The sequence below is a fragment of the Nannospalax galili genome, unplaced genomic scaffold, assembly GCF_000622305.1.
Source record: "Nannospalax galili isolate Female #2095 unplaced genomic scaffold, S.galili_v1.0 scaffold995, whole genome shotgun sequence".
NCBI lineage: Eukaryota > Metazoa > Chordata > Mammalia > Rodentia > Spalacidae > Nannospalax > Nannospalax galili.
In genome coordinates, this window is record NW_008337291.1 from 2,694,882 (window position 1) to 2,722,342 (window position 27,461).

The following is a 27,461-nucleotide window of genomic DNA, read 5'->3' on the forward strand; positions in this document are numbered from 1 at the left end:
GAGGCAAGAGGCCAGCCTGGTCTATGTAGCAAGTTCCAGACCAGTTCAGGGATACCCTATCTCAAAAATACCAGAGAGAAAGAGAGACAGAGACAGAGAGAGAATTTGAAGGATTTCATAGCAGATCCCAGAGTACCAGACCAAAAGCTGTCCCCAGAACTGTAAAAGAAGTCTTTTTTATTATCAGTAGCAGGAAGCAACACATCTTAAGGGGGTTTATTATATAAATAAAGGCAAGACTAGTGCATGATCTCTGTCCTAGTTTGTTTCTTCATTGCTGTGACAAAAACACTCTGACCACTACCAACCTGGGGAGGAAAGGGTTTATTCAGTTTACATCTCCCAGGTCACAGTTCATCAGGGGGCCCAAGGTAGGAACTCAGGGCAGGAACCTGGAAGCAGGAGCTGGAGCACAGGCCATGGAGGAACGCTGCTTACTGGCTTGCTCCGCCTGCTCTCTTATCCAACACAGGCCCACCTGCCCAGGGGTGGCATTACCCACAGTGGACTGGGCCCTCCAACATCACTCAACAATCAAGAAGATGCCTCACAGACATGGCCACATGGTCCAGTGGAGTCAATTCCCCAATTGAGGCTCCCTCAAACAAGGTGTGTCAAGTTGACACTAAAGCTATCCAGCACAGTCTTACATGGGCATTTGGAACACATTTCTAACCTTTTCCAGTTTAGATCCTAGAGTTATATCCTACCACAATAATTGATGCAATGCTACTAAGAGTGCTGGGTTCACAGGGTCCTAACCCAGCCTGTGGTAGTCATTTTTCATACTGTTCAAAATAACTTTGCCTTCATTTTTACAAAGGAATTTCATTGTCCACTATTTTCTTCTTTTTAATTTCCTACATAATTTACTTGCTTACTTATGCATGTGTGTATGTGTTTGTGTGTGTATGTGTGTGTGTGTGTGAGAGAGAGAGAGAGAGAGAGAGAGGTGTATGTCTGAGTGTAGGTGTGTGTGTAATGTGTGTCTGAGTGTAGGTGTATGTGTGATGTGTGTCTGAGTGTGGGTGGGTATGTGATGTGTGTGTCTGAGTGTGGGTGTACCTACATGGCACTGAATGTGTATGGCAGTTAGAGAACAATTTTCAGGAGTTGGTTCTCACCTTCCACCCTGTTGAAGCAGCCACCCTCTTGTGTCTACTGCCCTACATACTCCAGGCTAGCTGACCCATGAACTTCTGGGCAATTCTTTCATCTCTACCTCCTACCTCATAATGGGAGTGCTGGGATTACTGGTGCATGATACTCTATCCATCTTTTTGTGTGTTCCAGAGATCAAACTCAGGACATTAGGCTTGTGTGCCAAGGGCTTTAACTCACTGAGCCATCTAACTAGTCCTTCAGTTGAATGTTTTATTTCCTATTAATGCCCAGCATTTTTTTTCTCAGGCTCATTCTCTGTATATAGTGAACCAAATTCTCAACATCTGGTGTTTTTCCATGCCAAAGAAAGCACAAAGGATTACAAAACAAATTCACATTCTCCTGTACATTCTTCAAATCTCAAAAAGCTTAACCCTAGCTTGAACTTAGACTGAGGAGGATTCTCTGGCACCCCAAGCCATCACATTGAATTTACACTTCCAGAAGGTCATCTTCACACCACAGCCAACAGTAGCACAGTGGTTGAGAATAAACCACCAGTTTATTCTTTTTTTTACTATTTTGACAAAACCCTGGAACAAATTTAGAATGAATAACCTGCATTTAATTGATGTGGCTTTGGCAACTGGCGTGGAGTTTTTATGTTTTTATAATTTTTTAGCTTATTTTAGCCAGGCATATGAAGAGAGGGAGGAACATGTAAAGAAATCTGTTTTCCCATCTGCAATTTCTGTTGCCAAAACCACATCACATAGCTAAAAGCTGCAGATGCCTATGAGCCCAGAGATAACTCCTACAAAAGTGTATTTACATGACCGCTCAGGTAATAGCCAAGTTAAAAAAGTGTACCAATTGATAAAATAGTCTGAGTACTGAACATCCACAAACCACCATTGAAACTGTAATGGGTTTTCACTGTGTGTGTGTGTGTGTGTGTGTGTGTGTGTGTGTGTGTGTGTGTGCGCGCGCCTCAGCTGTTATCACTCAGGCACTGTTCACCTTGTTTTTTAAGACAAGGTCTCTCTCTGCCCTGGAGCTCACCGATTAGGCTAGACTGGTTGGTCAGAAAGCCCCAGGGAATCTTCCCAGCTGTACCTCCACAGTGACACCATATCAGACTTTGGCTAAAGTTTTAATAGATATAGAAGATATACCAGAAGCTCTCAAAGTAATGAGGGAGGGAGGGAGAGAGAGAGAGAGAGATAGAGAGAGTTTCAGGTTTTCTGTTTTCCTGCCATCTTGGGGTTGAAGAGGGAAAATGTTACTAGTAATATAATTCATTTGACTCCATAAGCAACTATAGCTTTGCATTTAAGCAACTACAGGCAAGGCACCCATAAGATAAAAGTCAAAACCCTCTGATGTCAGAAATGCAGACATCATGCTCAAGAAGTTTCAGAATTGGGGGCTGGGCAGATAGCTCAGTCTATAAACGGCTTGCCTTATAAGCATGAGGACTGGAGTTCCATGCCCAGAACTAACGTGAAAAAAAAAAAAAAACAAGCATGCTGGCATATGCTTGTAATCCCATTCTGGTGTTCCCAAGACAGGTGGACCTCTGGGGATCACTGGCCAGCTAGCTTAGCCACTTGACTAGATCCCAGCTACTAAGAGACCTTGTCTCAAAAAATAAGGTGTATGGTACCTGAGAAACAGCAGCTGGGGTTGTCCTCTGACCACTACATGCACATACACACGCATAAACACATACACACACACACAAACATACACACACACACACACACACACACACACACACACTTATACTTTTTTCCAGTCTTGGAGCACTTCTGATACTGAATTTTCAGTTAATCTTAAAATCTGTGCAAATATAAAATCTGAAACACTTTTGGTCCCAAGCTAGTCTTACAAACTTTCAGAACACATGTTTTAGTACAACAGGCCACTAACTACAAACTATGGTGTGTTAACTTTGGAATGTTCTTCACGATGTCTCAAATCTATATACAAGGCAGTCTTGTGTCATGTTGTACACATATTGACAAGCAGACACACATGCGTGCACGCACATACACACACACACAAGCTTGAATAATAGTGAATAAAAAATTGAAAAACAAAACAAGTTCCATCACTTTTATACCTCAGATCTTATTTTTAATATTTTATTTTGTGTGCATGAGTGTATTGCCTTCATATGTAAGTGCACCCATGTTGTGCAACACCTGTGAAGGTCAGAAGAGGGCATCAGATCCCCTAGAACTGAAGTCCCAGAAGGTTGTTAGCTGCCATGTGGGTGCTGGGACTCAAGAGCAGCCAGTGCTCTTACCTGCTGAGCCAAGCCTCCAGCCCCACCAACCCCAGATCTTTTGCCCCATATTCATTGGTTACTCATTAACACTTTTGATGAACTCTCTCACAAGAAAATGGTTACCAAAAGGCTATTGCTTTAAAAAGAAGCAGGTTGGTTGTTTAGTTAAATGCATCCTGGTGCCACAGCATCACACTGGCTGCACAGATGACAACCTGGTTTTCTTTGGATGCCCTGGTCATATGGGTATTACTTGCCTGTTAGAGCCAACACCCCTTCATCATCCCACAAGCACTCATGGATATTTACTGGGCACCTGCCTCATCATGAATACTATGCCATAGTAAGTATTTTTAAATGAGCTGTGATTATATAAAGCAAAAATCTTGTTTTTGATTCAGAATCAACAAGTAACCAAGCAGCAGTACAAGTTCTGTCTTTCTAAATCTGAAGCCTACAGTTCCTTATTTCATTCTTCTGAATCTTCAGATTCACCTTCTTTATTTTGTGTGTATGTGAGTGCATGGGTGCATGTGTGTGTGGAGACCAAAAGCAAACCCTGGATGTCATTCTTCAGGTGTCAGACACCTTGTTTTTACAACGCAGGGTAACACACTGGCCTGGAGCTCACCAAGTAGGCTAGGCTAGCTGGCCAGTAAACCTCATGGATCCACTTATCTCCACCTTCTCAACACTGGGACTACAAGCATGCCACAACACCATCTTTTTTTCACGGGGTTCTGAGGATTAAATTAAGATCTCATGTTTGCACAGCAAACACTCTTATCAACCGAGCTATCTCTTCAGCTTTTATTATATGTTGTTTCATTTTCAGAGACAGTGCCTCATGTTGCTCAGGCTGGATCCTATCTCTACTTCCTTATGCTGGGATTACAAACATACAATATAATCTGAGGATCAGTGTTGCAGTGGTGGTGATATGCTGATTTGCACAAGATCTAGGACCTTCAGGCCTAGTGATGCGTGAGGTGGGAAGAAGGACCAAGGAGGACACTAACATTACTTTCCTCTAGGCATCCTTTTATCAAACATCTAAGAACCTGGAAGTACAAAGAAATCAATCTTTAGAATATCTAATATTTTTGAATGATCTTATCCCTCTGGCCCTATGAACTAGTATCACTGGGTTATGTGTGGAAAATGGCTACAGAGTAGAAGGGAGTAAGCTGCTTGCTTTGGTTGTGGAATCAGAACAACACACACACACACACACACACAAATGCAGACTGATATCTCACTAGAAAACAGCGGGCATTTGATAAGTAAATGGAAGAACATTGTGAAGACCAATTGGTCTCTCATCTACCCATTCATTTACTGTGTATCGTAGACAGGTGACTGTGTGAGGCTACAAGGCCAAGCATTGGTGATGGAGAACAGACCTAATGCCCCATCCATATGCTCAGCCCTGTTCATATAAGGACTGTTCTGTAGAACAGGGATCATGATGACATCAGGAGCAGGCTTATGTGAGAGGGCAAAGATGAATAAAATCCACTTCTGTCCCTGGGATATCTACAGTCTAACAGTAACTGTGAGAACTCCCTTTTCTGGATAGTAAGAGCATGCCTGTTACAACCACTATTCTGGTTTTATTGCTGTTTTGTTTGCGGTCCTCCAAGCCTTCCTGTGGTCAAAATAGCATGTGTTAATGTTGAGATATATAATTATAGCCACCTGCCAAGCAGCTTGGTCCAGGAAACATCAGGGTAATCTTTAGCTAAAGGGGGTTTTTATTTTATATGTATATGTTACATATACTTGTCTATGTGGTATATGCATGTTTGTGTGTAGCTATACATGCATGTGTGTCTGTGTAGGCCAGAAGTTGACATTAGGTGCCTTCCTTGATTGCCCTCCACTTTAGTTTTTAAGACTAGGTCTCTCGGTGAACCTGGAGCTCACCAATTTAGCTAGGCTGGCCACTGAACTCCAGCCTCCACCCTCCCAGTACTAGGATTATAGACATGAGCACCACACCCAGCTTTTTACATGAGTGCTGGGATTCAAACTCAGATCCTCATGCTTACTGACAGGCACTACTGAATGGGCAGTCTCTCCAGCCCCATGACTGGGGACTTTGTATCTCATGTCCTAAGTTAACATTAAAAAAAAAAAAAAAAAAAAACAGGAATAACATTTCTCTGAAATTTCTTCTCCAAGGCCATCCTACACGGAACTTTAGCTGACTGCTCACCCCTAAGCTACTCCTTGACATCTCAGACTCCACCTCCTTCACTCCTGAAGCCTGTGCCAGATGAGACTCCTAAGCTGAGTCATTTTAAAGGAGGTCCTTGCAGAAAGGCCTGTACCTACTTCTAAGAAACTAAAAGGTCTCTATCCCCTTGCAAACCAGATACTCCCAATGTACTCAGGGTATCAGGAAAAAGAAGATTCTGAGTCCATTCCTCATGCAAAAGATTCCTCCTTGTTCTGCTGCTGACTGCCCTCAATGCATCCCGGGTTTACAGAGGTAAAGAACACTCAAGTGACCAATGTCCCGAGGCTGGGGCTTCCTTGGGAAGTTCCTGTTTTCTACACTAGCCTCCAATTTGAAATGACTGAGCTGCCATTTCCTGCGTTACCCAGTGAGACTTCTGGGGTGGTTGCTGGTGACAAGTGTAAGACCTTATCCTGAGAGACTGATAGGAGTCCAGTGAAGCAGTGGGAATAGGTGAGAGAAACAGCCAAGGCTGGAGATGTAATTGGTGACCTTGGAAGTATGAAGCCCGCTGTTACACCCAACCCTTGAACTCATTAGTGAGGCGCCTCTGGCAGCCGCATTCACAGACAGGTATGAACTTGACATCTGTCCCGGGCAAGACCACATCAACTCATTGAAGATTCCAAGCAGGCTTGGCCCTGTGAACTTTGTTCTTACATGAGCCATTTAATTATTTTGTGAGTTTTTATAATTCTTTGAAAAAAATCTGGCCCCAGAAGTACAGTATCCAACACTTTTTCAGGTTACAATATTTTTATGAACTGCAAGAAACTAATAGTGCTTTAAAGAAACCACAGAAAACAGAGTCAGCATTTACAATATGATCTCAGTTTCCCAAGGTGGATAAGTTCTGAAGGAATTTGCTTTAGGGTATAACTTGGCATCTTCCTGAACCCCTCTTTGTCCACAGCTCATTTCATAGATTTTTACAAATGATTCCTCATAACCTCCACATTTAGCATCTGGGAATTTTAGAAATTAAAAAAAAAATAACCCTTGGTGATGGAGAAATGACTCAGCAGTTAGGAACACTGGCTGCTCTTGCAGCGGACCAAGATTTGGTTCCTAGCATCCACATGGAGTCTAACAACCATCTGTAACTCCAGTTCCAGGGGATCTGATGCCTTCTTCTGACCTCCACAGACATTGTCTGGCATGAGTGCACTTACATGCATGCAGATATACAATAAAAATAATAAATAAAACATTTTTAAATATCCTAATGGCAAGTGGTCTCCAAGATTGTCAATGTTCCCAGTTTTCAGAGAATTCAAAGTTCTCAGAGAATCAGTGAACTCAGGAGTTTTAGAAGCCCCAGTTTACAGATTCTGATAAACTATACTGTATGTTAAAGGGAAAGGAAAACAAGAGAACAGGTGCCAGAAAATGCTTTGTTCTCAGAAGGGAACCAGACATAGACTTCCTTCACTCTTTTGGTTTTTACTCAAGGTCTGTTTTCTGCTCTGTTTCCTGCAACTGCCCATGGCCCTATGTTAGAGACCAGGAAAGTATATGCAGGCTTAACAGGGTGCAAAAATCATTGAAATCTTTAGAAAGAAAACAGTCTCCCCCTGTGTGCAAGAGTGTGGACATAGGTGCTTGTGTGTGTGTGTGTGTGTGTGTGTGTGTGTGTGTGTGTGTACAGGTGCACGTGTATGTGCAAGTGTGTACATATATGTGTGACGAACAGAGGTCAATTTCAGGTATTGTTCCTCAGTCACTACCCACTTAATTTATTTTGAAACAAGTTCTTTCACTGAACCTGAAACTCATCAATTCAGGTAGGCTGGCTGGCCAGTGAGCCCCAAGGATCCTCCTATCTCCGCTTCCCCAGTGCTGGAATCACAAGGGCATGCTAAGACACTCAGCTGTTTTATGTGGGAAGAAGAATGGGAGGGAGGCAGGCAGGGGAAGAGGGCAGGAGGGATTCCTAATAATACTTTCTCATGTAAACCGCTTGTCTTCCCTCCTAATGATCACTCTGTGACCATGGAGCCCCCTTAATTGAGGTGAAAATAAAGTAAGATGATGAATTCTCTGTAAGGATAAATGGAAGTAAAACTGGCCAGATGGACTCCCTGAAATGAATGAGGTGAACGCTCTGTCCTTCTGACCCTAGAAAAGTAAAGCACCTCTCAGACTCAGGTCATAGGAGCCAGCGATCCTGCAGCCCATGACTAAGCCCAGATCCCGTGACATATTAGATGAACTCAGGCTGTCATATGGAAAATGGCAGCTGTCTACCCCTCCAGAGTATCCTAGTACTTCCAAAACAAAGTACCAAATTAACCAGTCCCTAGAAGATCCACCTTCTTTTTGCTTTTACAAACAGTATTAGAATTTTCAGAATGCTTCAACTCACAACAAAGAAGTTTAAGGAGGAGTATAGTGAAATGGCATGTTCTGGATTTTGGGTACTAACTGGTGAGATCAAATGAGATTGTATATGAAAGACACAGTTCAGTCATCTATCGCTCAGATATCTGCTAATATGCAGCACTTTGCCCATGTTATCATTTACTATCTCCTTCCTTTTCTGTCTCACAATGTGCTAGGTGTCAGTGTAATTCCAGAGTCTATGTGGAAACACACAAGGAACCTGAGCCAGACCACTGAGGTTACAGGCATTTGTGTGGGAATCCCCACTCTCAGTGGTCAGAAGTAACAACATCAAAAGCCATTGTTCCATAAAACCAAAGACATGGTAACTGGTGGGCTTTTGATGCAAAGATTATGTCACCACATTCAACACAGCACAGAGTTATACCTCTTATTCATTACTAGACTTAGAAAACTAACAGATGAAACTAAGGAAGTTTCATTAGGAGACCTTATTTTATGAACAGAGACTTTCTGTATGGCAACCAGATCATGGTCTCTGGCTCACTAGCTTGTATAAACCACCTCTCCATCTTAGAAATTAACTTTGAAATTATTTTTTCAGAAATTTTCTACAAAAAGTTTTCTGAAAATGAGACAATTTACTGAGTGTGTCACATGGATGATACAATCAGCTTAATTTGTAGAAAATACTGGAATGTCTGGGAGAAATAAGAACATCAAAAGGGCAGGCCTCGGGAGTTGACTTAGTCATTAAATGCTTGCCACACAAGCATAAGAACCTGAGTTCGATCCCCCAAAACCCGGGTAAAAAATCCAGATGTGGAGACATGTGTCTCTTACCCTAGCGATGGGGAAGTGGAGACAGGAGGATCCCTGGGGCTCATTGGCCAGTCAGCTCTGACTGGATGAGCTATAGTTTCAGTGACAGAACAGAACCTGTGTAGAATGATTGAGGAAGACACAAGACCTTCACCTCTGGCCTACAGACACATACGCGCACACGTACATGCATGCACACACACATACACACAAGCATTCACATGTGTGCACACACACAGAGGAGCATATATTCACAGGTATACACACAAAAAACAAAAAAGATTTGGATGAGTTTGTATAAAATGAGAATGGAAGACAGAGTGGCTCTACCCACTTCCCAGTGAGGATTTCAGCTGCATGCCTATCACGTGATTAGTGATGCTATGATGTCTAAGGTACCCTCTAAAATGACCTGTCCTCACTGTCCAGTTGAGAGGCTGGGGAATGATTCAGCTGCTGAATGGTGATAATTCATGCAAGATATATACTGTCACCTTTGTCAGGCTATCACTTCCGTTTGTTATGTGTCTCATTACTCACTTTATTTCAGTTAATAAATTTCACCTAATTGAAGTTGCATGAGTCCCAGACTGAAATAAGGATAATCAAAAATAATTGTTGGTCTCTAATGATCTTTCTCTAGAGACCAGTGTGCATGCAACTATTGCTGTAGACTGGCCTTCTTACCTCATTACTTGAAGGAGATAATTTCATGTTCAATTAAAGGCCTGCTTCATGCACATCACTGGACTTCCAAATGTGTACCATTTTTCTTTTTTGTAATTGTATTTATTATTATTGTATATATGCGTATTTGGGGGAGCGGATTGTGCCACAATGCGTGGAATGTGTGGGGATCAGAGGACAACTCTGGAGTCAGTTCTCTCCTTCCACCTTTACACAGGTTCTAGGGATGGAATGCAGGTCACCAAGCTTTCAAGGCAAGCTCCTCTACCCACTAAGCCACCTCCCTGGTCCTGTATCACTCTTCTTGGGAGCTCTTCCTCTGGATGCCTTCTTCCCACCAAATCACATCCAAATACCAACCATCTTTTTCTCCTTTTCTGTCATCCTTCTCTAATTCTTTCTGTGTTTCTTTCTGTTAGAATCAAACTGCCAGATGAGAACGCTGGACAGTGGGATTGGAACTTTTCCCCTTCCTGACTCAGGAACCCGCTCAACAGGACGGTACATATGCCAGTCAGAATCCCCAGAGGACACTGAGCCCCTCCTGCCTCTTCAGCCAGCCCCTTCCACAGCATCTTCTGCCAGAGCCCAAACCCTTGAACGTGAAGTGCCTTCCTCTGCAGACAACCAGTGCTCCTCAGAGTCCAGCATCATTCATTCCATATCCGACCCTGGCATGATGACCAGAGGGATGCAAGCTCCTCAGAGCCTCCTTCCCAAGCCCACTTCCTCAGGTAAGATACCAGCCATCTTCAGATAAAATTATTCCTACAATAATTACATGTTTGCTAATGAACATGGAAATCTTCCCAGCAGGAGACAAGTCAGTGACCTCTGCCCAATGGAAATGTAGATTTATGAAAATCCCTTTATGGCCTCAAACAAAAAATAAAATAGCATACATAAGACATTATGGGGGGGCTGAGAATATGGCTCAGTGAGTAAAATGCTTACCTTGTAAACATGAGGACATGAGTCTGATTCCCAAAACTCAGATTAAAAAAAAAGCCAGGTGTGATAACATATGCCTGTAATCCCAGTGCTAGTCAGAGGCCAATCTCTGGAGTTCACTGGCAATGCATTCTAGTCAAATCAGTGACTTTCAAGTCAGTGAGAGACTGTCTCAAAATACAAGGAGCATGTTTCCTGAAGAATAACACCCAAAGTGGATCTCTGGCCTCCACACAGCACAAATGTGCATGTACACCCCAACATACACAAACATGTACACTAATACACATGCACACATACATTAATTAACAAAAGGAAGTTATCAACTCTTACTGTCACATGAAGGCATGAACATTCATAAAAGGAAAAAAATGAGCGTATAACATATATTCATGGGATTTTTTTTAACTTAATATTTTTTTATTTATTTTTTTAATTTCATACAGAAAAATTCATTTTCAATGCAACTGACATTAAGATGTTTGCACAGGCATTTCTAATTTCTATATATTTGATTATTACTAGTGACAGTCGTTTACTTTCTGAGCTCCTTGGCATCTGAGCATGGATATAAAGTCATCAGGTAGATTTCAATGGTAATGTTTTTCACATCTACTAATTATTAAGGAGCAAATTTTTATGCTTTGAAGAATTTTTTTTTATATACCCACTTCCCAGGTAGCACCCTCCCATAGCCTCCCTCCCCCAACTAGAGCCCTTATAGTCTGATATCCCTGCTATTCATGGGATTTTTATCCTACAAAACTTCATACAGATATATTGAATATAGAAGTTGAAGTGATGACTCAGCAGTTAAGAGTTTGTACTGTTCTTGCAGAGGAACTGAGTTCAGTTCCCAGCACCCACATCAGATAGGGGCTCCAGCTCCATGGAATCCAGCACCCTCTTCTGGCCTACATGGGCACTGCACTCACATGCACATACACACAGACAAACAACAGTGAATACACATAATTTAAAAAAAAACTTTTAAGAAAAATGATATTTTGAATATGGAACATTTAGCCCCAACATATAAATGTACCTGGAATGTTATTTGTTCTTTACCCAGAAACTGTAAGTTTTCTGACATAGTTCTGCCTTATTGATGTACATGTATGCTATTGTACTATAAAGACTTAGCTTGGTTCATACACCACAGATGGTGCATTAACTGCCATGAAAAGCAGCATATCATCCCTTGGAGACCATCTAACAATCAGTGGAAGGAAGCTTTATGATTAAAGTCAAGGCCGGGCTAAGGGTCACAGTTTTTTTTTACATTTTCCCATCAAGATTAAAAATATTTATTGCAGGCTAGGATGACAATAATTCTCAAGGCATACAACTTCTGTGGCTCTGACAACATGCATATAAGCACATGAATAAAAACTTTGAGCCAAATGTTTTCAGTTTGGGTTAGACAACTGGAAAAGCTCTGCAAGTTAACATTATACTATAGGTTTCTGAGATTTGGAAGAGAAGACTCTTAATTACATATCTTTGACTGGATGTGTTAGACTATTCCCATGGCTAGGTTCTTCACATGGTAACAGCAGTGGCCACAGGGGTTTCATCAAAACTCCTGCTGCTTCCAAGCCAAGGTTACATTTTTAAAGGCTGTAATGCATATTATTTTTGAAATAAGTGCATTGTTAATTAATGGCACAGCCTCTAGAGCTTCAGGGGCGAAATTTTAGTTATAGATTATGTGCTCTATGGCTGAATAGTTGCATGTGTGACCTCAATTCAGCAGCGGGCTGCCGAGTAGACTCCATGATTAAACACTGTCATTATAACAAATTGAATAGAAGCCACAAGCCCTGAATTGCTTCATAAGAAGGGGACAGGAAGGAGAGTTCTGATCTCGCTGCTAATATTCAATACACCCAGATTCCAAGGGTTGTGTCTTAATTAAATTGTCATGAAGCACTGTGGAAAAAAAAAAAGTAGCAGATGTAAGACAGTGAAGTGAGCAGGCAGAAGGCCGTCTTGGGGTCACCCATCCTGAAGTTTCCTGTCCACCACATGACATCTATAGTCCAGAAGCAGGGCCTGCTTTCTAATGCTTCACTTTTCTCTGTGACCATTTGTTATTAATGTGAAAAACTATGCAATGGAGAGCTAACAAGAAGAAAAGGAAAATGGACTAGACCTGCTTCTTTCCCAGAAGTCACTTCCTGTGTAATAGGTACACTTGAACTGCTTTTTCTCTTATCCCTATATCAAAGAGGTAGTTATCTGAACAAATCTCACAGTGCAGATGAAAATGTAATTGCTCGATTTCTCTACCTAAGCAAACTGCTGTGGAGGGCTGTGTTTCACGTCCTATTGACGACTAGAATTTTTCACTTATTTTTAAAAGTTTTCTACAAGTGTAGATTATATTGTGAGTATCATCTCCATCATACCTCCTTCCCTCCCTTTCCTCATCTCACCCTCTCTAATTATTCCCCTTTGTTCAGCTAGACACTTTCTGTTCCTTTCATGTCATCTGCACATGCATGATTTTATGTATCTTTATAAAATCTAGAAACCACAAATGAGAGAAAACATATAGTATTTGTCTTTCTAAGACTGGTTTAATCAGGTTAACATGATCCTCTCCATTTGCATCCATTTTCCTGTAAACAACATACCTTCATTCTTCTTTCTGACTGAAAAAACTCTTCTGTGTATATAGAGCATATTTCCCTTGCCCATTTGTCTATTGTGGGACACCTAGGTGGTATCCATACCTTAGCTATTGTGAATAATCCCGCAGCAAACATGAATGTGCAAACATTTGTCTTGGAATTCTTTGGGTAAATACTCAGAAGTGATACAGCTGGGTCATATGGAAGATTTAATGTTAGGTTTTGAGGACTCTCCATACTGACTTCCATAACAGTTGTATTAGTCCACATTCATACCAACAGTGTGTAAAGGTTCCCTTTTGTGCACATCCTCACCAGTGTTTATTTGTTTTCTTAATGACTGCCATTCTAACTGGGGTAAGACGGAATTTCAATATGGTTTTGATTTGCATTTCTCTGATACCTAGCGAGGTTGAACATGTTTTTCATGTTTGTTGTTGATGCTGAAGGACCCTTATAGCAAATCTCCCTTCTGGAATGATGGAGGAAGGCACTCAGTGGGTTAATCACTACTGTGGGCAACAGAGGAACTTTCTTTAGTCATTCTCTGCTAATTACTCTCACTACTGAAAGTATGCTTCGTGGACTGCCATCATCAGAATCATCCAGAAGCAAGTCAGAAACCAGAAATGAAGTAGCATAGAACCAACCCCACACCTGCCTACTGGCCAGCTGCACAAAGCTCAGTCAATGTAGGTGCACCATCTCACCTGAAATTTTCCCGAAGAGTACCCAGTGTGGATTGATGATACACCATTAAAATTTGAAAGGCACTATCCTAATAGATTTCCAAATCCTCAAGCAAAGTTTCCTAGACCTTGTTATTCAAAATTACCTTAATAGACATTCTAAGAAAAGAAGAGTAAGATTTTCCATTTGACCCAGCTACACCACTCCTGGCTTACTCAAAGGACTCTAAGCCAATATACCACATAGATACCTTCACTTTCATGTTTACTGAAGCACTATCCACAATTATTAAGCTATGGAACTGACTTAGATAGATGTCCAACAACAGTGAATGGGTAAAGGAAATGTGGTATATATATTCATGGAAACTATTTTATCCATAAAGAAGAACTAAGTCTTGTCATATACAGAAAATGCATATAGAGATAATTATATTAAGAGAATCAAGCCAGTCTCAGAAAGATACATATCACGTTTCCTCTAATTTGTGCTTCTTAGATTTTATACAGATACATAAAATAGTATACATGCATGTATGTGTATAGATTTTATATATAGATGTATATATATAAAACAAAGCTGAATTAAAACTCTCTAGGGGGACAAAGTGCGCTAACAGGAGTAAGAAGGAACTAGAAAAAAGGGTGGGGTTCATGAGACGGAATATACTCAACATACAATACATACACATACAAAAGCTTTAAAAAAGTAACAAAAGAAAATAAAGATCCTCTGCTCAATGATGTTTGGGAAAGGCTAAAAATTCATATCCTTTCTATGGAAACTAATGCCATTAGCTCAGTGAAGGATCTAGAATGTTCTCTGTAGTCATTACTTTCTCAGTGCTGACAAATGCAACTTAAGGGAGAAATGACTTATTTTGGCTTAAAGTTCAAGGATAATAGCTCATCGTGGTGGAAAAGATACGGAAGCATGCAGAGACGGCAGAAGCAAGAGTCTGATGGTCACATTTCATTCATATTCAGGAAGTAGAGAAAATGAATAGAAAGTAGGGCCAGGCTATATAGTCTCAATGCCCCAGTGACCACTTCCTCTAGTGAAGCTCCACCTCCTAAAGATTCCACAACTGTCCCAAACAGTGCCACCTGCCCATAACCAAGAGTTCAAATATAGGAGCCAATGGGGCATATGTCACAGTCAAACCACAACAGCCTCCAAAATGTGTTCAGTATTTGTTGAATAGCATTTGACCATTTGAAGGCTAACCTCAGTGTTTTCACGATGGTTTGCTTGCTGAACCTTTTCTAATAGGAAAAGTCTCAACCTGTTTTTAAAGACACCAGGACCCAAGGAACTTTGCCTCAGAGTCTCCTCTGTAGATAAGTATATATAGTTAAGAAGATATTCAGGCAATGCAGACTCAGGGTCCAGAAGGGCAGGAGACCCAACTTCCCCTGTATTCAGATCTTTATATTATTTCTGAACATTTCCTTCTTCCCTAAACTTGACACAGGTTAATGAAAGCCTGTTTGTAATTTAATATACCTTTCTTCATTTAGGAAAAAACAGTTTCCAAAAGCAGAACGGGGCAGAGTCTAGGCCTCAGACACACCCATCATTCGAATATGCTGAAGACACAGCGGCAAGAGAGCCCCTTCCAAGATGGAGGGGTGAAGATGCTGCTACTGAGACCCAGGTAGGGAGGTGCCATCCACCTGTTGGTCCTAATCATGAAACATAAGCTCTTTGAACCCTGAAGTAATCGATTTAATTTTTAATCAAGTCATGCATTGGTTTTTCTAGTCTGTATTAGTTACTTTCGTCATCTCTGTGAGAAAATACTGACAGAAATAATATGAGGAAAAACAGATTTATTTTGGCTGACAGTATCAGGAGATTTTAGTTCATGGTGGTGGGGAGGGCATGATGAAGTGATCCCTATTCACGGCACCAGGAGTTTACAGTTGCCACTTCTTGGAACAGTAGACTTTTATCAGAAAGAGCTAGACTGGGACCCAAGGCTAGGCTACATCTTCAAATATCTCGCCCCCAATGACCCACCTCCACCAGCCAGGTTCCACCTTCAAAACACTCCATAGATTCCTGCAGTTTCATTTCTTTAGATGTGACAAATACCCTAACAAAAAGGAACTTAGAGAAGAAAGGCTGGTTCAACTTACAAGTCCAGGGTACAGTCTGTTATTACAGAGAAGTCAAGGCAGGAGCCTAAGCATCACATCTACAGTCATGAACAGAGAGAATAAATACCTGGATCCTTGCTTGTTCTCTCCTGTCTTATAATGTCCAGGACTCCCTGTCCAGGGAGGAGTGGCTGTCATACAGTGAGCTGAGTCTTCTCATATCCATGAACAATAAAGACAATGCTCCACAAACATGCCCACAAGCCAACCTGATCTAGATATTCCTCGTGGAGGATCTCCCAAATGATTCTGGGTTGTCTCAACTTGACAGTTAAACTCATCAACATACCTCCCAAAACACCAATTGAGGAGCAAGTTCAAACCCATGATCCTATAGGAGACAGCCTACATTCGGCTAATAACAGAGTAGGAACCAACATCCAAAGCTCAAGTTCTCTCTGGAATTATTATTAAGGGACATCCTGGCTTCTCGGAACACATTCTGAGAAATTGGGGTCTGAATGGTCTCCCCAGATTCACAACTGTACATCATCAAGCATTTCCTCTCCCAGTCCATAGGGAGACATTAGAATGATTCTCCTTTGTTGTTATCTTAGCTGTGGCTTTGACCTACACCTACAGGAAAAGCAGGTGTAATTCTATTTGAGAACACCACTAAAGATACTCCAAATCAAAGAACAGAAAACTAGTCCAGAATCAAAAGTTGGTAGTAATACTCAGAGTGTTTGTGTGATTCCACAAAAGTAAAATTAAAATTCTAAGTGTTAACCCAGAGAGGTCCTGCCCCCCTACATGTAATAGTCAGGAATTTTTCACAATGCACATGCCTCTAGGGTTCCCATCCTCCTCATCTTGCCTTATTTTCCCCCACTGGAAATCCTGCCTTAGCGTGTAAGAATCACCACAGTGGCTTCGAACTGTACCTCACTGATGGCCTGGTAGGGAAGTTAGGAACAAGAATTAGTTTTGTTCTTGGTACCTCTTTCTATGTTTGCTTCATTTAGCTGTTGAACTCAGAAAATGTTCCTGGGGTCTTGTTGGATCTCTGGACACGGGGTTACCTGGGAACTCTGGTCAGTAGATATGGTATCCTTCATAAACATGATTCCTGCAAGATGGCTAGAATCTCCAGTACATCTAGAACTTTTCATACTCCATGGCACAGAACTAACATCCAATAATACTTGGTATTGAATGAGCAGATGAATGAGTAGATGAAAGAAGGAATAAAGGAAAAGAATGGCCACTTGATACTTAGACATAAGCCAAGGGGGTTCACATCCTAAAGTGTGTTTGTGTAATTCCCAACCATATGACACTTTTCCAAAGATACTTTAGGGATCCATCCTTCGTGTCTATACCAGAACTGTCTGAGATAGATAGGGAACAATGAGATCTAATGCAGTAGTCTACAAACACAAAAGAGGGCTCCTAGTATTCCTGACACAACCCACAAGAGCAACAATCCTCAATCTAGTCTTTATAGGATTCCTCTTGTGTTTCCCTGCCAGCAACTACTGAACACGGTGCTGTCACCAGGTGACATCCTGGGGGTCAAGCTATGAGTGTTGTGAGCAAGAAGGGAAACTGAGTACCTCCACCCATGGACTACCCAGAGGTTAGAAGACTATAGAGTCAGAAATTGCTTACTTCCTAAAGGCTACTTCCCATTAGGGGACTGAGAGAACGTTATAAATGAGGCAAATATTTATTCTTTTGTTCCCAAGTTTCCATGTGATTCAAGCTTAGGTGCTGCTTTTCTGGTGACTTGTAAGAAGCAGGGGGAAAAGTGTCGGGATTCAGATTGATGGGATATTCTTAGATGTTCTAAAACTGAAGCACACAGGGTTGCTACATGATATATTTCCCAAATGCAATATATCAGCCTTGTTTGAAAAAAAAGGAAAATTATGATTTCATCAAGTAATTTCTAAATTAGTATATGAGAAAAAGTTGATTAGTAGGAAAACCATAATCCTCCATTGCATCATTAACATATTTCAAACAACCTAGGGTAGATTTGAAGAAAGAGACAGCAGATCATATTTGTGTTAAAGGTTCATCTCCTATCTTATATGTAGAAATGAGTGCTGTGTATGTGTACACACACACACACACACACACACTTTGAGACAGGTCTCATGTATCCCAGACTACTCTTGAACTCACTATGTTGTTGAAGATGACTTTTATTTTCCTGCCTCTACCTCCTGAATACTGAGACTGCAGATGTACACCACCACACCTGGTTTATGTGGTGCTGGGGATTGAACCTAGAGCTTCATGCATGCTAATCAAGCACTGTACAACTTACCTACAACTATACCTCTGAATATGCATATTTTAAAATTCCAAGAGATGATGATTTTTCTATAGTGAATTCTGCTTCAACAGGAAAGCTTAGCTGGAAGGTTGAACATCACAAGCAAACTGCTTATAGTGGCTCAGGTAATGAACTTGACCACATTCTCAGCCCACTGGCTTGCTTCTTTGCATCACCCCAAATGCCTACTCCCCAGAACTCTGTCTCTGGGCTCATAAAACACGAAAGTAAATACACATCTTTTATTTCAAGGTTGGTTTCTTTGGCTTGACTGAAAAATGTTTTAGAGGCCCCTTGTTAGCAGAGTCTGCCCACAGACACAGGATTTAGGAGCTGAGTAGGTGGCCCAGGGGGGTGAGGGAGCAGAGAAGTCATTTCATGACTTTGTTTCCATGGAGCTACCCACTCTAATTTGCCAAGCTGGAAAGAACAAATACTCTTTCCGCAGGTCTACAGGCAGGGCCTTGGGCCTTAGAGAAGGCCTGTACAGGGAAGGAGAAAGAAGACAAACCAAACTAAGGGGAAGGCCATATAATAGCAGCACTAAAGCCTAGTTCGTGGGTACAAAAAAACAGGGGAGGAGAGTCTTAACCCTGGCTGGACCCTCTAGAACTGGTTAAAAGCAAAGTAATGCACTATTATACCATCAGTAGCTGTGATAAAACAGGCACAAGATTGGGCCTGCCAACATTGCATCATGGAGAGGGGAGGAGCTCATGAGGTACCAATCCTCTCTGAGAATCTATAGTAAGTTAATGGTTACTGGGGGAGGAAGAAACATTTTCTTCAGTGGTGGAGCCACTGGTAAGGTGCCCATGTTCCAGTAAAGAACCCCTCCTCCATGCTCTTGTGAGTAACCCCCTCTCCATGCTCCTGAAGATAACCCCTCCCCATGCCTCTGGAGGTAACCACTCTCTGTGCTCCTGGAGGGAGCCCCTCATCATACTCCTGTGAGTAACCCCTCTCCATATTCCTGTGAGTAACACCTCCCCATGCTCCTGGAGGTAACCCCTTGCCATGCTCCTGGAGGTAGCCCCTCGCCCATGCTCTTGGAGGTAACCCCTACCCGTTTCCTGTAGGTAATCCCTCAGTCATGTTTCTCTATGTAACCCCTCACTCAGACTCATGTAAGAAACCCAATGGGTAGTCCAAAAAAGGCATGCTAGTAGAAGGGCTGGGAAGAAGAAAGGGATCATTAGAAATGGAGGGGGACAAGAGAGGGTAAGGGGTTGAATATAATCAAAATATATCCACATTTGAAAATGCCATAATGAAACCCATATAACTAGCATATGCTAATTTAAAAAGCAGAATAATCTGCAGATGTGCTCCTGGGTCATCCACCTGCCTACTACTCACCTCATCAACTTTTGGGCTAGTCAAATTTCTACCACTGTAGTAAAATACCTGAGATGGGAGACAGACATGGAAGCACACACCTGCAATCCCAGCCACTATAGAGATTGGTATGGGGAGGAGAGGGAAGGATCATCAGTTTGAACCCAGCCACAGCACAATAATAAGACCCTCTCTCAAAACTGGGTTTGGGGGCTGAGACATAACTCAGTAGTGGAGCCCTTGTGTAGCATGTGGAAGTGCTGGGTGTTCTGTTCCCAAGATGAAAAGTCATCACCACCATCAGCTTCGACAGAGGAAAGGTTTTAGTCCACGATAAACTGACTCCTTTACTTTAGGCACTGTACAAAAGAAGTACACCATGGCACGGGGCACATGATAGGGAAGATTGCTGACCTCATGCCTGGGATGTGAAAGGAAGAGCAAGAAATGGGTCCCATTATCCTGCTACTTCAAGGCATGGCAGGATGGTGTCAAACCTCCCTTAGACTCCACCTCTTTTATGTTTCCACCAGCTCCCAGAATCTCCCAACTGAGAACCAGGCCTTTACCATGTGGGCATTTGGGAGGCAATCTATATCCAACTTATAGCACCAACCATGCCAGCTTGTAAAAAACAACAACAACAAAAAAAAAAAACCAGTCTGAGTCTTGGCTCCTCCTTGTCTCACCCCATTCTGGGTATTCTAAATGCCTGTGAGCTTCCTTCACACATACATATCAGATCTGCCTCTTCACTTCTCTGTCCCTGGCATAGTCCAGGTCCTCAGCTGGTTTTCATGGCCCAGCTGTTTCCTGTCTGCCATCCCTGTTCTCCCAGTCATTCCACTACCAGTTCATCACGTACATTGCCACCAATGTACCCTCCCCAAAATGCAGCACCTCACAACACAATCCCTTTGATTAAAGCCCTCCAGTTCATCATCCTCCACAAAATTCCATCCCCCAGGAGTATACTTGACCTCCAGACTCATTAGTTTGCTCACATTCAAAACACACACACACACACACACACACACACACACACACATATGTATATATAGCCTTTTGCATGGCACTCTTACCCCTATGAAATGATATTGTATGTAGAACATATTCCCCATGCCCTCCTACCCTCCCGCTTGCACTCCTCTTCTCTGAATAGCCCCCTTTGTTCCCCTAGAGACAGTTTTATTTCTATTTCCGTGTCATTTATATATACATGATTCTATGTATCTGTATAAAAATCTATGAACCACAGCTAATCTTCTTGAGAATGGCTTAATTCACTTAATATGATTATCTCTACTTGCATTCATTTTCCTACAAATGACATAACTTCCTTCTTTTATGGCTAAGCAAAATTCCATTGTGTGCATAGACCATATTATCTATTTGTCTTTCGTTGGACACCCAGACTGGTTCCATAACTTATGTATGCTTAATAGTGCCTCAGTAAGCATTGATGCCTAAGTATCTCTGTACTATGTTGACTTAGAATCCTTTGAGTAAATACACAAAAGTGGTAAAGCTGAGTCAGAAGGTAGTTCTTTTAGTTTGTGGGAAAACCTTCCATAAAGGCTGACTAGTTTATGATTCCAAAATGATTTTAAAACAAATTACAAGAACAAAGTAAGGTCTAGTTGAGTTGTCCCTATGACCTGGGGCCTTGCAGAGGAGATGTGATTTTAACCCATATAGAATTTGTTTCCCTCTGAGCACTGGCACAAGACAGTATAGCAGAAATCGCCGCACTTGCATAAAAATCAGCTCATCTCAGAGGCCCACAGGGCTAAGTATATTTCTTCTGCTCCAACTCTATGGGATCTATCTGTTTATTCCTCTCTGAACTCCTTCACAATCTTAATACTGCACACAATGGAATCATTTTCATTCCAGCCTACAGACTCCAGCAGGCCTACTTGCAATGACAGCTCTATTGTGAAAGGCCAGTGGCCTTGTCCTTCCTTTTTCTGATTCATTCTTGATGGGAACATCATAAAAGAGGCATTTTGTCTTGATTTTACACATGAGGAAACCATGCATAACCAACATGAAGGTAATTGCTCAAGATTCACCAAGTTGAATTAACTCACTGGGATCTAAGACAGTTTATGGTCCTATGTCCCTTCCAGAAAAAGATAGTATCATGTGTCTTAGAAAAGAACTTAGTGCAAAATCTGATACTCTATAAAAATGGTTATTGAATAAACAAGCATCTGGTTCATAAGCCATGTCCATTAATACTGATTGATGCTGATGTATTTTATGATGACATTCTCAATATTTCTGCTAAAATAGTACTTTTAGCTCCAAATCCATGGTCACACAGTACTGGTTAAAGTCAGTGGGTCACAAAACAAAGTAAATAGACATGAATGTGAGAGAGAGATTTGTGGGAGGGCAGTAAGGGTGGACAGGGATGGTAAAGAGATGAGAGAGAGTAGAGGTGAGAATGGTCCTTGTGCATTGTATACATATGTGGAATTGTCTAAGAACAAATTTATTTTAAAGATTTTTTTTTATTTTATGTGTATGTTTTGCCTGCATGTATGTACACCACATGCATGCAGTTGCTTGCAGAGACCAGAAGAGGGCATTGTATACAATGAAACTGGAGTTACAGACAGTTATGAGCTGCTATTATGTGCTGAGAAATGAACCCAGGTCCTCTGCAAGAGCAGCCCGTACTCTTCATGACTGAGCCATCTCTCCAGCCCTTAAGAAAAATTTTAATTTTAAAAAATTAGTGCTTTTTTACATAAGACTTTTTAAATATATTTTAAAAACTTTAATCCAATCCTTCTGTAAAAAAGCCACTAAAATACATATTGACCTTTCCTCCTCTGCACTCCTTTTTGTTCATCTTCCTTTGCTAAACTTTATGCATCATGGGCTTGAAAAATGGCTCAGTCGATAACATGCTTGCCATGCAAACATAAGGATCTGAGTTCTATCCCCAGAACTCTTAAAAAAAAAAAAAGAGATGGTGTAATAATCCTAGTGCTGGGGAATCAGAGACCAGCAGATCCCTGAGGATCACTGGCCAGCCAGTCTAGCCCACTCAATGAGTTCCATGCCAATGAGAGACCCTGTCTCATAAAACGAAGACAGCTCCTGAGGAATGATACCTGAGGCTGACCTCTGGTCTCTATATGCACGCATGAATTCGAACATGTATAGTTGCACACAAAAAACACACGTGCACACAGGAACACATACATACAAACAAAATCACCTCTCCATATCAAACTCCATTGGGGTCTACAGATCATCACAATATTTAATGCCAATATCAAGAGGAACCCCTCTTCCTCATACACCATGTTTTCAAAATGCCACCGTCAGGGAAAATAAGTAAAGCTTTGAAACTGGGTTCTCACAGCCACCTGATGATGCTCACCTCGTCAAGTCCCAGTTTGCTGAACAAGAAGTTCATTTTCCTCCCTTGAAGGTAATTACATCCAACAAATTACAAAGAGCCAGGGCAGCTGAGTTAAAAACAATTGGTTTTGCAGTAATTAGGAAAACACGAGGAAATGATGACTGTGGAACAACATTGAAAGGGACACTGAACGATGAGGGCCCCAGTTCCCAGTCCATTCTTCAGCTTGAATATTTAGAGATTCACAACTAATTATGCAGAGATGATGAATTTTAAAAACCCTGCCATCACGCCTTCCCAAGGCCAAAGGCTGGCTATTAATAGAGCAATCAGATTTTGCTATATTATAGAGAATTCACACAAAGCTGCATCTATTTTAAAGCATTCATCTAGAACATCACTTAAAGATGACGAATCTGTGTAATGTGCAGAATCAGCATTGATCCAAACTCATTACAGTCACTCCAAGCTTTCCCAGAGAGATCTGTTGTTTAAAATGGACGCAGGTAAGAGCTGTCTTTAGTCCTTCCTCGAATTGTTATCTTATTAAATCACTTGGAAGATTGATTTTATTTGTGGCATAGGGGTGTTTTATGTGCACAGGTACATTGTATATGCATGGGTGTGCATGGTTGTTTGTGAAGGTGTGGGTATGAGTGCAGGTGTGCATGTATGCTCCTGGAAGCCAGAGGTCAACCTCAGCTGCCATTTCTTAGGTACCATCCATGTTGCTTTGTTTTCCTTTTGAGGCAGGGTCTCTCACTACCCCAGGAGTTCACCAAGTAGACTAGGCTAGATCACTAAGAAGCCCCAGAAATCCACCTCCTCAGTGCTGAAATTACATGTGCGCACCATCAGACCAGGCTTCTGTTTTTGTTTGTGTGGGCTTTGCGGATGGAACTCAGGTCCTCAGGTCTGCGAGGCAACTCCAGCTGAGCCATCTCCAAGCCCTGTTTGCTTTATTTTTGGCAAGGCCACCCCAGCTTGAGGAGAAAGGACATGAACACTGTCACACAGGGCTTTGTCACTTTGCATGAAATTTGGGGGGATGATATTTAAAAAGTCCTGACCATGACCAGCAGGCTGCTCTGAGTCTCCCTGCCAGAACCCGACTAATTTCTCCACATCACCATCTTCAGGAAACCCATATCCCCTTCAGTTGTTCCTGTTGAATCTGTGGCTCACAGAGCCTTGAGGTTTCCAGTGGTCAGAAGTGTCATACACAATAAGAAAACGGACAAAAGCAACCCAGCCAGCATTCCAAAATCACGTGGTCAAGAGCTAGCCATCAGAAAGAACCCACTGTGTCCTCAGAGAGGCTGGAGAGGGGAGACTGCGACGTGACTTGCATTTAATTATTTGAGCTTCACGTTGTGAGACCCTTAAGAAAGCAAATGCTGTGATGGACAGAATGAGTTTACCCTCCTGTCCAAAGAGCAGCATGCCGTGGCGAGGCCGTCGCTCAATTAAATTGAACTGCAGGAGATGAAGGAGATGGAAGTGAAGCCTGCCGACCTTAATGAGACATTTTGGAGGGAAGGAACGTGAACTTCCCGACTCCAGAGTTTGTCCCCTTTGATGGGTATTCTCGACCCCTTATTGTTTTCATAGCGCCCCCAATGTTGCACTCCTTGAGTTTGAACAAGATGCAGCTGAGAATGTTTAAAAAGAAGCTTTTGAAGTAGAATTTCAAAGTACAAAAACTAATCCTTGTTTGATTGAACTAGGTGTATGTGGGGAGGAGTGGTACAAGGTGCTGTGCAAATTAGCAATCTTCAGCCATCAGAGCTGGAAGGAAACCAGACCTTGCACCTGAAGCTAAAATAAACAACAGATAGAATGGCTTTGTTTGTGAATTGTGTGTCCCCTTCAGCTTCATGTGGGAGGAACAGCAGGAAGTGTGACAGGATAGGAGCTACAGGAGGTGGCTTCTGGGGATCCTGACATTTATGCAGTCCCGTCCATGTGATCAAGGATGACTTTTCTGTTGTGATGTGCCCTAATACATGTACTACATTGAGTGTCTGCACCAGATTGTCAAGGTGCTGTAGTTGTACCCCATCCTGGGGGAGAACAGTTTCTAGAGACACTCAGGTTATCATAACTCCAAATATAGGGCTACAATCTAACATGTACACTAAATAGCTGTGAGTAGGATGGCCACCAACAGAAGGTAAATGGGACAAGATGTCAAGAACAAAAAGGAGCAGCCACCAGTGGATTAACCTTAGGACGGAGGACGTGTTCACTAGACCAGAGAAGCTCCAAATGTTACGGCAGCAAACATTCTCTGGCATTGCCCTGCACCAAATGTGCTTCTTCCAAAGGGGAATTTTTTACTAACTAAAACAAAAAGCAAACAGAAAACCTTTTGTGTGTGTGTGTGTGTGTGTGTGTGTGTGTGTGTGTGTGTGCCTGTTTATATGTGAATACAGCACATGCATGCCACAGCACATGTGTGGAGGACAACTTGAGGTATTGGTCCTCACCTTCTACATTGTTTGCAGCACGGTCTCTTGCTCTCTGCTGTGTGTGGTAGCTGGCCTGTGAGCTTCTGGGGATTTTCCTGTCTCTGCTCCCTTCTTGCCACAGGAGCACTGGCATTATGGGTTCTGGGGATCCTAACTCAAGTTTTCATGCTTATACGAATGTTTTACCCATTTTGCTGTTTCCCCAGACACCTCCAAAGGAAAGTTCAGGCCCTTGTCTAGGCCTTACAGACTTGGCTATTGATCCTGTTCCCAGTGCCTTTGTCAGAAGGAGTTAGGCAGATACGGACTGTCTGAAGTGGGTCCTCAGAGCAGAAACCATAAAGACTAGGGCCCATTAAGTCTCCTATTAGTACTTCAGCTCTTTCTCTCTCACACAGAACATGTGTCCTGAGGAGGCAGAAATCCTTCACAGACTTGAAAGTGACTGGAGCACCGTTAATCCTCACTCTGCTCTAATGAGGCAGATGAATTGCAATTAAATGTAAAAAGAAGAGGAAAAAAGAATTGTATTCAACAGGTGTTGAGGTTCCTAAGGGAATGTAGTTTCATATTTGGCTTTAAAGCATACAGTGATATTTGGAGAGTCTTTTGCCAGGAGTATTTCTACTGAATGGTTAAAATGAGGAAGATTAACAGTAATCTAATGAAATCCTGAGGTAAATTTATGGAAGATGCTTCCTTGAAGTAGTGGAGAAGATGGAGTAAAGAACAGAGCTTTCTATAACTTTCATAGTGTGCAAGAGGAGAGTGAATAATCCTTTGAGGTGTTGGAGGGACGGTGTATTTGTGACTTTTCCAATTGCTGTGACAAAATACCTGACAAAAGCAACTTAAGGAAGAAAGAGGGGTTTTTTGGCTCACAGTTTGAGGACAAGGTCCATCATGGCAGGGAAGTCATGGCAGCAGGAGCATGAAGCAGATGGTCACATTGCATCTGCAGTCAGGAAGCAGAGAGAGATGAATACTGGTATGCAGCCCACTTTCTCCTTTTGATTCAGTCCACGATCTCAGCCCATAGAATGGTGTCACCCACCCTGAGTCTTCCCACCTCAATTAGCCCTATCTAGAAACTCCCTCCCATACATGCCTAAATGTTTATTGCCTGAGTTTTCTAGATCCTCTCAATCAGTATTAACTGCCACAGAAGGAGAAAATTCTCATTGTCTATGGTACCATGCTCTGAGGCTTTAAAAATCAATGAATAAACTACTCTAAACATTCTCTCAGCCTATTGCCCCTCTTTAGCCCCACACCTAGAAATATATGTCATCTACTACAACAGAGCAGGTGATCTCAGGGCAAAAATGGTCTCTTCCCAACCAGCAACCAGAAGTCCTACCAAGAAGTCTGCTCACTATTATCAGTGACTCATACCACGGGCACCTTTATAGGAACCTCTGGAATCCATCACCCAAAAGCCATAGGCCATTTGGCTGCTTGCTAGAAATGCCCAAATTGGGGAGTGAAGACACAGGTTCTCTAGCCTTGCCTGTTCAAGTAATTGACTTCATAATCCTGGATGGAAGACACTGGCCTCTTTTAGCATTCCTTCCCTCTGCCATGTAATACCCACCTTGCTAACTTTCCATGGCATATTTCAAACAAGACAGTACATTGTAAGCTTTCAGTCCACAGAATGCTCACTGTATGAGAATTCATGTACAACAAAACCAAGAGATGCCAGATGCCTGAAATTCCCACTACTCGGGAGGCTGAGGCAGGAGGATCAAAGTTCATGCCCAGTATAGGCTACATAATGAGATTGTATCAAAATAAAAATAAGAAAGGGCTGGGGCTATAGAGATGGCTCAGCATTTAAAAGCACTCACTGCTCTTGCAGAAGACCCAGGTTTGAATCCCAGCACCCACATGGCAGCTAACAACTGTCCATAACTCCTGTCCTCCAAGGGCATTGCACTTATATATATGCAAGCAATACATTCATACACATAAAATAAATATAAATAAATAAATAAGAAAGGGCTGAATTGTAGCTCAGCGATAGTGCTTGCCTAGCATGCACAAGTCCCTGAGT

The 27,461-nt window shown here is 42.0% G+C and overlaps 1 protein-coding gene across 8 annotated transcripts in view; it reads left to right on the plus strand.

Annotated features, from left to right (window-relative positions):
* Nckap5 (NCK associated protein 5) overlaps window positions 1-27,461 on the plus strand; it is a 1,008,915-nt gene that overhangs the window by 915,602 nt on the left and 65,852 nt on the right. For all 8 annotated transcript variants that reach the window (XM_029563242.1, XM_029563241.1, XM_017797976.2 and 5 more), the window contains 2 exons: window positions 9,911-10,225; window positions 15,289-15,425. In XM_029563242.1, coding sequence (XP_029419102.1) covers window positions 9,911-10,225; window positions 15,289-15,425 — 452 coding nt within the window. The remainder of the gene's footprint in view (window positions 1-9,910; window positions 10,226-15,288; window positions 15,426-27,461) is intronic.